General features: G+C 55.9%; 1 protein-coding gene across 1 annotated transcript in view; it reads right to left on the reverse strand.

The window, feature by feature from the left end:
- PRDM12 (PR domain containing 12) overlaps nucleotides 1-8,969 on the reverse strand; it is a 35,386-nt gene extending 26,417 nt beyond the window's left edge. The window contains exons 1-3 of the mRNA XM_011971198.1: nucleotides 8,747-8,969; nucleotides 6,813-7,003; nucleotides 5,267-5,422 (exon numbers count right to left, since the gene is read on the reverse strand). Coding sequence (XP_011826588.1) covers nucleotides 5,267-5,422; nucleotides 6,813-7,003; nucleotides 8,747-8,969 — 570 coding nt within the window. The remainder of the gene's footprint in view (nucleotides 1-5,266; nucleotides 5,423-6,812; nucleotides 7,004-8,746) is intronic.
- Between the last annotated feature and the right edge of the window lie 324 nt (nucleotides 8,970-9,293).

Below are 9,293 nucleotides of genomic sequence, written 5' to 3' on the forward strand. Positions count from 1 at the left end.
AATCCAGGAGGCGGAGGTTGTGGTGAGCCAAGATGGCACCACTGCACTCCAGCCTGGGCAACAAGAGCGAAACTCCATCTCAAAAAACAAAAAAATTAGCCGGGAGTGGTGGCACGTGCCTGTACTCCCATCTATCCAGGTGGCTGAGGCACGAGAATTGTTTAATCACCTGAACCCAGGAGGCGGAGGTTGTAGTGAGCTCAGCACTCCGGCCTCAGAGACAGAGCAAGATTGTCTCCAAAAGAAAAAAAAAAAAAAAAGAGCCTGCTGGAATTGAGAATGACACATATTTCCAGACAGCTAGAAGCCAGCAACCCCACCTGCCCAGAGGCTGGGAACTGGGAGTCTCTCTCAGCCCTTCTGTGCCCAGTGCCCAGGCCTCTGGTGTCTGCCTGCTCTCAGGCATCCGCCATCAACAAACTTCTACTATCAAACCCAGAAAACCCAGGAACCTGCAGCTTCTTCCCTGAAACCCTGGGATCACTGTGCAGAGGCTCCTGGGGTCCCACCCGCTGACTGCCTGGATACAAAGAACAGCCACCATGCCCTCTAGGTGCCCTCGGCAGCACTCTCTACTGCTGAGACTCAGGCCTGGCCTGGCAGGCCGGGGCTCTCTGCTGGGGCTCGGAGAAGCAGGATCAGTTGGTCATTCACTTTTTAGGGGAGCAGGAAAAGGCTCAGGACACAAAACAAACAAAGCAATTCCCAAAGGAACTGAGTCCTGTACCACAAAACCCACATCAGCAGAACTCTGGAATACCAGTGCCTGGGTCTCTTTCGACAAAGGGACATGCCCTCTCAACGTGCTTCTCTGAGCCCTATCAGCCCAGAAGGTCTGTCCTGCCCCACTTTCTCAATTTTTATTATAAATTGGAAATGAGAGAATTTGGGGTTTGTTTTCCTGCTGTAAATTCATATCCTGCCACTGAACATGCTCCCAGGAGACTGCAAATACCCTCCCCTTCTCCACAGGCTCTGAAGCCCTAGTGTAAAAGGATCTCAATGTCATCTGGACAAACATCAATTTCCATTGTACCACAGATGTCCTGACACACCAATTAATAGAGTTCCAGCAAATAGATATTGGCCAGGGAGGCCACACGGTATGGTGACTCAGCGCTCCAGCTCTGGGCTCCGACGGGCCTGGGTTCCCATCGCAGCTCAGCAACTTCCCGTAATCTCCCTAACATTTCAGTTTCACCGTGATAAAAATGAGGATAGTAACAGAGAGCAGCACTCTGAGGGCTTAGCAGATTCTATTTTTTTAAAAAGTTGTTGGCCAGATGCAGTGGTTCACACCTATAATCCCAGCACTTTGGGAGGCCGAGGTGGGCAGGTCACCTGAGGTCAGGAGTCCGAGACCAGCCTGGCCAACATGGTGAAATCTACTAAAAATACAAAAATTAGGCGGGGCGCGGTGGCTGAAGCTTGTAATCCCAGCACTTTGGGAGGCCAAGACGGGCGGATCACAAGGTCAGGAAATCGAGACCATCTTGGCTAACCCGGTAAAACCCCGTCTCTACTAAAAAATACAAAAAACTAGCCGGGCGAGGTGGCGGGCACCTGTAGTCCCAGCTACTCGGGAGGCTGAGGCAGGAGAATGGTGTAAACCCGGGAGGCGGAGCTTGCAGTGAGCTGAGATCCGGCCACTGCACTCCAGCCTGGGCGACAGAGCAAGACTCTGTCTCAAAAAAAAAATACAAATGCAACAATTAGCCAGGCATGGTGGCGCATGCCTGTAATCTCAGCTGCTTGGGAGGCAGGAGAATTGCTTGAACCTGGGAGGTGGAGATTGCAGTGAGCTAAGATTGCACCACTGCACTCCAGCCTGGACGACAGAGTAAGACTCCATCTCAAAAAAAAAAAAAAAAAAAATTAAAAAATTGCTAAGACCCTTTTAATCCTTCAACATTTAGTGGCCACTTGCTATGTGGTAGGTACTTTCTAGAACTGTCATTTTAGGCACCTGAAGTTATAGTAAATTCTGTGACTGGAGTAAGCCGGGAGGTTCCCCAGGGGTCACATCAGTGGATCCAACCAGATGCACGCCCTGCTGGGGCGCCTCCACTGACTGCCTGAGCTCTAAAACCCTATTGCCTTAGTTTCTGTTGAGAAGGCTGTTATTCTGTACTTATGGAAAGTTTTAGAGCAGCAACAGCATATTCTGCTTATTGAATAAAGATGTTCCTTACTATTTTTGGCAAGTAATGGGTTACTGTTATGAAATATGAGCGGCAGTTCTGAGTGGCAGAAAGTTTAAGAAAACATCACAGCAGAGGTCCTTCTCCTTGGCTAACTCACCCACACACACAGAATAAACAGCCGATTGATTCCCAAGTCGTCCAGGGAATGGCCTGGGGAACAGCAGCATCTTCTCATCTAGCCCACAGGGGCTGCGTGAGCTCTGGGCCTCGGCCTCATCTCGAGGGTGGCCACATACACCCAGACACATAATTTATCTGGTAAGTGGAATCTGACATTGTGACAAAATGATTTGAGAAACCTGCCACCACAAAAAGTATATCCAACTTTAAAAGTAAAACGGGTAGCATTTTGCTTCCTTGTCATTCACGCAAACAGTCCCTTCTTAGAAGTCTTGCTAACTCTGTAAAAGCATTGACAGCCAAACTGGTGGATCTGTCTGTATCAGATATGTTATCACATATCTATACCTATATCATGTGTGTGTGTGTGTGTGTGTGTGTGTGTGTGTGTGTCCTGATCCTCTTTTTTTGGTTGTTGTTGTTGAGACAGAGTTTCGCTTTGTCACCCAGGCTGGAGTGCAATGCTGCTGATAGCTCACTACAACCTCCGCCTCCTGGGTTCAAGCAATTCTCCTGCCCCAGCTCCGGAGTAGCTGGGATTACAGGCACCTGCCACCACGCTCGGCTAGTTTTTGTGTTTTCAGTAGAGATGGGGTTTCACCATGTTGGCCAGGCTGATCTTACACTCCTGACCTCAAGTGATTTGTCCACCTCATCCTCTGAAAATGCTGCGATTACAGGCGTGAGCCACTATGCTCTGCCTGATCCTCTTGTTTCAATTTAAATTCCTGATCGAATGTAGATGACCATTTTTCTTAATCCTATAAACTCGGTTGCTTCCCTGAAGATATTCTTCAGCCTCCTTGCCCTCGGACTGAATTTCTGTCTGAATGTCTATTCATGTTTTCTGACTTTGTTTGGCTTCTAGCCGGTGTGACCTGCACAGCGAGATGAGACTCCGGCCCCGACATCTGCCTCAGCCTGAAGCCCTCTTGCCAAAATGATGTAGGCATTTCTGGTCTGTCTCTTGTGTTCACATGTGTGGGCATGTGTGTGCGTATGGGGTTGGTGAGGGGATGGGTGGGAGTCCTCCATCACATCTATATCAGGATGGCTGGGAAGGAGGGTATGAAGGTGAAGATGTGTGTGACAGGGTGGTGGGGTGAGGATCTGGGAGGGTGCATTCTGTTAGATGTGGGATTCAGCCGCACTGGAAGCAAATTTTAGGTTGTGGTGGCCCAGCCAGATGGTCAAGGAGCCACCTCTGTCCTGGGCCTGCGCTGCTTTCAGTCGTCTCTGCACCCTGCCCCACGGCCGTCTTACCTCACTTGAAACCCAATCCAGGAACCGCTCAGCTTTTTTTTTATCCTCCACCTCCTGCTCCTCCAAGCACCACCCCTCAGCTGGGACCCAGGCTAGTCCCCCTGCTGTCACCTCTGGGAGAGTCCCTAGGGCCTTGTTATTCAGGAACAACCAAAGGAACCCATCCCAGAAACTACTAGGCCCTGGCACCCCCAGGGGTCTTAGAAAGAGCTTCAGGGTCTGAGTCCTGGGGAGAAAATGGAACATGGACTAAAGGTCAGTCGCTCTCTGCTGCTACAGAACACCCGAAAATCTCCATCAAGCTCCAGCCCCACCACGAGGGGAGCAGAGAAGTGTGGTGGGAAGCGCCTGACTGCCTCTGCACAGCACTTGCTATCAGTCTACCCCCAGCAGCCGGTGGGTAGGTGGGCACCTTCCCTCTACTCCTGGGCCAGATTTCCTGCCAAAGGACACTGTCCATGGAGGGTCCCAGTGTGGGCCTGCCCGGGTGACCACCTCTCTGCTTGGTTTGCACCCTCCGCCACTGCCCAGACACCTGGATCTTTTCTGCCTCTGCCCAAGCACTGTCCTACCAGGAAGCCCTGCTCTTCCCATTCCCCTCTGAACCTTCCTGGCTCAGCCTCATCCCTGCCACACCACAGGAAGTGATATTTACATGCCATCTTTTTTTTTTTTTTTTTTTTTTTGAGATGGAGTCTCATTGTGTCACCCAGGCTGGAGTGCAGTGGCGTGATCTCGGCTCACTGCAACCTCTGCCTTCCTGGTGCAAGCAATTCTCATGCCTTAGCCTCCTCAGTAGCTGAAATTACAGGTGCACGCCACCACGCCCTGCTAATTTTTGTGTTTTTATTAGAGATGAGGTCTCATCATGTTGGCCAGGCTGGTCTTGAACTCCTGACCTCAGGTAATTCACTCACCTCGGCCTCCCAAAGTGCTGGGATTACAGGCATAAGCCACCATGTTCAGCCTGTTTCCTGGCCCTGTCTGTCTCCTCTGAGACGGCTCAGGCAGCGCAGCTATTAGTGCTAACAGTCTCCCCAGATGGCCTGCAAAACCCCCAAGTCTGCTGCCACCAAGGGAGACCTGGTTTTCTGGTCCGTAAACTGTAAATAATCACAGAGTCCTCCTCCTGGGGCCGCGTGGGGATTAAATACCGTACTGCATATCCAGCATCTGGGAGAAGCCTGACACACGGGAAGCCATCGCTGAGACTGGAGTCATGAGTCGTAAGCCACCGGTGCCCACGCATGCAGAATGAGGGCCATCACACCGCTAAATGGCTGCAGACACACACCCTCTCTCCCACCCCAACTCGTTCCCTGGGCTGCCTCTCCCCATCTTGCTTCTGTGTGTCTCTGTGACCCCTGAACATCGGGACACCCTCAGCCAACATCCGGGGACCTCACTATTGGGATGCTCATGACATTCCCAATGGCATCAAGTTGAGAGCCCTATCCTTTCTGATCTGCAGCAGAAAGCTTCCCATGGAGGTCACACACCTGGAGAGCGGGATGTCTGGAGACCACCTGTCTGCTGTAGCCCCATGGCCTGAGCAAAGCCAGCGAGGCCAGTGTCAGCTCCCCCTCTGTCCACTGTGGTTCCTGGACATCGCTGCCCTGCACACCTCCCCACACCGGGTTTAACAGCTGATCCCTACACAACAGTGCACACGCACACACCTCAATGGCCTTGTAGAAGATGCTGGTGCCGATCTGGACCACCTCTAGGTTCTGCTCCTGCTCGTTACGTGCACACTTGATGTAGGTCATCCAGCTCCGGTGGTCCTCCTGGCTGGCATCTATGAAGTAGCGCACCGTGCCATCCTCATTGAACACCTGGGCACAGATGGATCGAGGACCAGGTAAGGCAGGGCTATGTCATGTGTACAATCTTCCAGGCACTTCCACACATACACTCTCCATCCTCACAACAGCCCCAGGAAGTGGATAAAGCTTCATTTTCCCACTGAGGAAAGGAAGGCTAGAGAGGTTCAGGGACTTCCTTGAGGCTACCCTGTTGGAAGTGGCCCACAGGGGGTCAGTCTCCAGGGCCCTATGGGCTGACCATGATATACGCTCCTGTTGCCATGTCCTCCCTACCCCCAGAAGAAAACGGTCTCCAAGGATCACTGCTCAGACAAAGTGGCCCTGAGCTATTTCAAGGGATGCAGAGGTGCTCCCCATGGCACTGGGAACATCAGCCAGGACCTCAGAGAGGGAGGATCCTGGAGCCCAGGGAGGAGGGCTGGATCGCTGTGGCACTCCAGTTTGGCCTAAACCCCTTCACGCGAGCTGCCAAGGCCACTCGGAGGTCATACTGGACCCCAACTTCCTGACCTAGCAACTGGAGAATGTGGTTAGTGGCCCAGCCCTCCAGAGGAGGGAGAAGATGAGGTCAAGAGAGACCTCTGGGCCATCCCCCAGTTCTATAAAGTTGGGCTTCTCCAGGGTCCACCAGGAGGGGCCTCGAGTGGGGGAGCGGGTGAGGGAATGGGATTAGGAAGGGTGTGTACCAGTCTGGCACACTGGTTTCCTGTTCTGCAAGGTTAGGAGGAAGCACAGGGGTGGCCCTCCCTGGCACTGTCACTGTCACTGTCATGGGTGGAAAGGCCTAGGATGGAAGCCTCTTGGAGCTTCCGTTTCCCGCGGTAAAAAGGGAACAGTAAGGCATGGGCTGCTGAGGTCATCCGTGACTGCAGGCTGGGGACACAGAAGCTAACTCAGTGCCAGCTCAGCCGCGGTCATCGCGAATGTCATTCTGCCTTCACCAGGCATTCTCCTTTCCAGCCCCACCTCACCCCCAGCCCAGGACTGGCCTTGAGGGGCTTCCCAGGCTGCTTCTGGGGCCAGGGAAAGAATGTAAGTAGCTGGTAGGTAGCCTGGAGGGAGGGCACGTGGGGACCCTGGGCAAACCACCTGACTGCTTTGGGTCTCAGTGCCCTCATCTGCCAAGTGGAGCCAACGACAGTCCTGCTCTGCCGGGGTGTCCCGAGGAAGGAGGGTCGGATTTTCCGTGCCTTCTCGGCACGGGTTGGGAGGCGCCTAGAGGTGGGGTGAGCTCCAGGCTGGGGCGGCTTAGAGTCCCGGCTCAGGGGGCGTCCAGGTGGGGAGTGTCCGCTGCTCCCTGCCTGGTGGAAGCGGCGACCGCCGGACACGGCAGTCCCACCCGCGGCCAGCGCCCCTCGCCGGTCCCTGCGCCCCTCTGCCCCAGCCCGCGCGCACTTACCTCCCACATGAGGTTGTTGTTCTTGCAGATGTCCACGTGCTCCGGGGCGATCACGCGGCCGGTGAAGGGGCCCATCTCGGTGCCCGCCTTGATCCACGTCTTGGAGAAGATGCCGAGGCCCTCGCCAGGGATGGAGCTCTGAGCGATGATCACCTCCGCTGGCAGCACCAGGCTGGACAGCTTCTGCACTTCTGTGGCGGCAGGACCAGGAAAACCGGTCAGAGCCCGAGGCAGCCGAGGACCGGCCCTTCCTTCCCCGCCGGGACCCCAGCTTCGGTCCTGCCCAGACCGGCCAAACCCAAGTCGGCCCCAAATCCAGAGAAGCCACCCGGGTGTTGGGGACAGTCGGATGTGCAGAGGCTCAAGGACCTCTCCTCTGTTTGCAACCTGGGGACCCTCCGTGCCCTGGAAAGCGAGTGGTGCGTTGGGGATCGTTTTTAGAAGCGGGTTTTTAGTCTCTCCGCGAATTCTCAAAGCATTCACAACTTCTTCCGCTCTCTGCCCCGGATAAGTTTAAGAATTAATGAGCCAACGGCACCGAGCGGTTTTATGCACGGGAGAACTGAGGCCAGGTCCTGCAAGGAGGTGAAGGCCAACCGAAGACTCTTTCTCCTAGTCGGGTACCAGGAGCCCACTGTGCGTCCAGGCTCCGGGCACTGGCAGAGGACCCAGTGATCAGCGCTGGGGACAGACCTCGGGCTGGCAGGTGTTGGAGGTGCCAAAGAAGCACCGGCAGCAGCTGGCCAGGCTCCGCGCTCGCTGTGTGACCTCGGGCGCGCCCGAGTGCCTTTCTGCTCCCAGGCCGTGGGGTGCCAGGAAGGGCGGCGCCCGGGCTCAGACAAGCCCCGATGTCTTCTCTCTGGGCGGGGAGGAGCCGCGGCGGCCCCCAGCTCCCCGAGGGTTCTCCTGTCGGGCCTCTGCGGCCGGGCTGGGAGCGGCGAGGCGTACAGGGGCGGCCTCCATGTCTTACAAGGTTCCCCTCTAAGCTACCTGGGAAAATACCCGGCGAGCGGGCCGGCTGAAAGGGGGGTTAAACGGTGTCCATTGCGGCGCGGCCGGCAATTTGTCACGCTGTTAAAGTGATCGCATTCATTCGGCTCCATTCGAAAGAAATTGCTAATTCTAAATTCATTAGCCCTGGAAGAATGCTGTAGCAGTAAATTGTAGCTCAATGCGGAGGGGACTTGTTTAAAAGGGGCCGAGGAATTCCCCTTACAAAAAGGGGGGATTAGATGGTTGACATAGCGTGAATGGAAGTGGAATTAGTCTTCACGGTAAATTAAGAGAGGAACAGAAATCGTAAAGGGGGAAAAGAGGGCGACGCGCAGAGATGCCAGACCCAGGGAAAGATATTGTTTGCGGGTTGATGAATGAGGAATAAGAACTTGAGACATCTTAAAGAAAAGAAACTTTTCTCGCTCTCCCTTTCTCTCCCCCGCTCTCCCCGCGGCTTTTTCTCCCCGCCCGCCCTCCCTCCATCCCCTCCCCAGCCCCGGTTGCCTTTTAAAGTTCTTGGTTTAAGTGGGAACTTTCGCGGGTCAAGCCCAAGTTAACTAAATGAATTTAAAACCCCTTCTTTTTGAGTCAACTGCTATTACACGCCTAGTAAGGCTTTAAATGCCAGGAACCCGCCAGCTCAAGCGCGGGAGGGGAAAGGAGGGGCCGGCGGGGCGACGGAGCCGAGCGACGGGGTCGCCGGGATCGGTCCTTGAGCCGTGTGGACTGCGGGGCTGCCCCGCGCCCCACCTCGGCTTGGTGGCTCGCGTCCTTGTTTGGCCCATGGGGAAACTGAGGTGCACGGAGCGCCAGGAGCGCCCAGGTTGGCGCAAGCAGCAGACAGGCCGGGTATCCCAGCCGCGTCTCGCGCATCGCCAGGACGGGAATGGGGGTCGCCGGGAGGAGGGATTGCGCCAGGCCCCGACGGCTTGACTCACCGCCGGAGAAGGACTGCGCCAGCACCTCGGCGGTGAAGGCCGTCTTGGGGCTGGCGTGGTGGCTCTTGTCCTCGAAGAGCTGCTCCCCGAGCACGTTGCGCCAGCGGCCGTACAGGAAGCTGTGCAGGATGTCGGAGGTGATGACCTCGGCCAGCGCCAGTCCCGGCGTCTTCAGCCCGGTCTTGAGCACCAGGGCCTCAGCCGGGAGCACGGAGCCCATCATGGGCGGCCCGGAGCTCCCCGGCGCCGGGGGACGGCCGGGCCGACAGGGGAGGTGGGCGGGCTAGAGGGGAGCCCAAGGGGCGAGAGGAGAGGGCTGCGATGGAGAAGGAACCAGAGCAGGGGGAGGACGGAGAGGAGGAGGACGCAGGAGGGAGCGGGAGGTGAGGGGGCGACTGGGAGGAAAGTGAACGAGGGGGAGACAGGAAGAGAGATGGTGAAATCTGCAGAGATGGCAAAGGAGGCGCGGAGGGTGGAGAGGCGCGGGTGGAGGCGGAGGCGGGTGCGGGGGGGTGCGGGGTGGGAGAGAGGCGGGTGGTTGCAGGGA

The sequence above is a fragment of the Mandrillus leucophaeus genome, unplaced genomic scaffold, assembly GCF_000951045.1.
Source record: "Mandrillus leucophaeus isolate KB7577 unplaced genomic scaffold, Mleu.le_1.0 Scaffold99, whole genome shotgun sequence".
NCBI classification, from domain to species: domain Eukaryota; kingdom Metazoa; phylum Chordata; class Mammalia; order Primates; family Cercopithecidae; genus Mandrillus; species Mandrillus leucophaeus.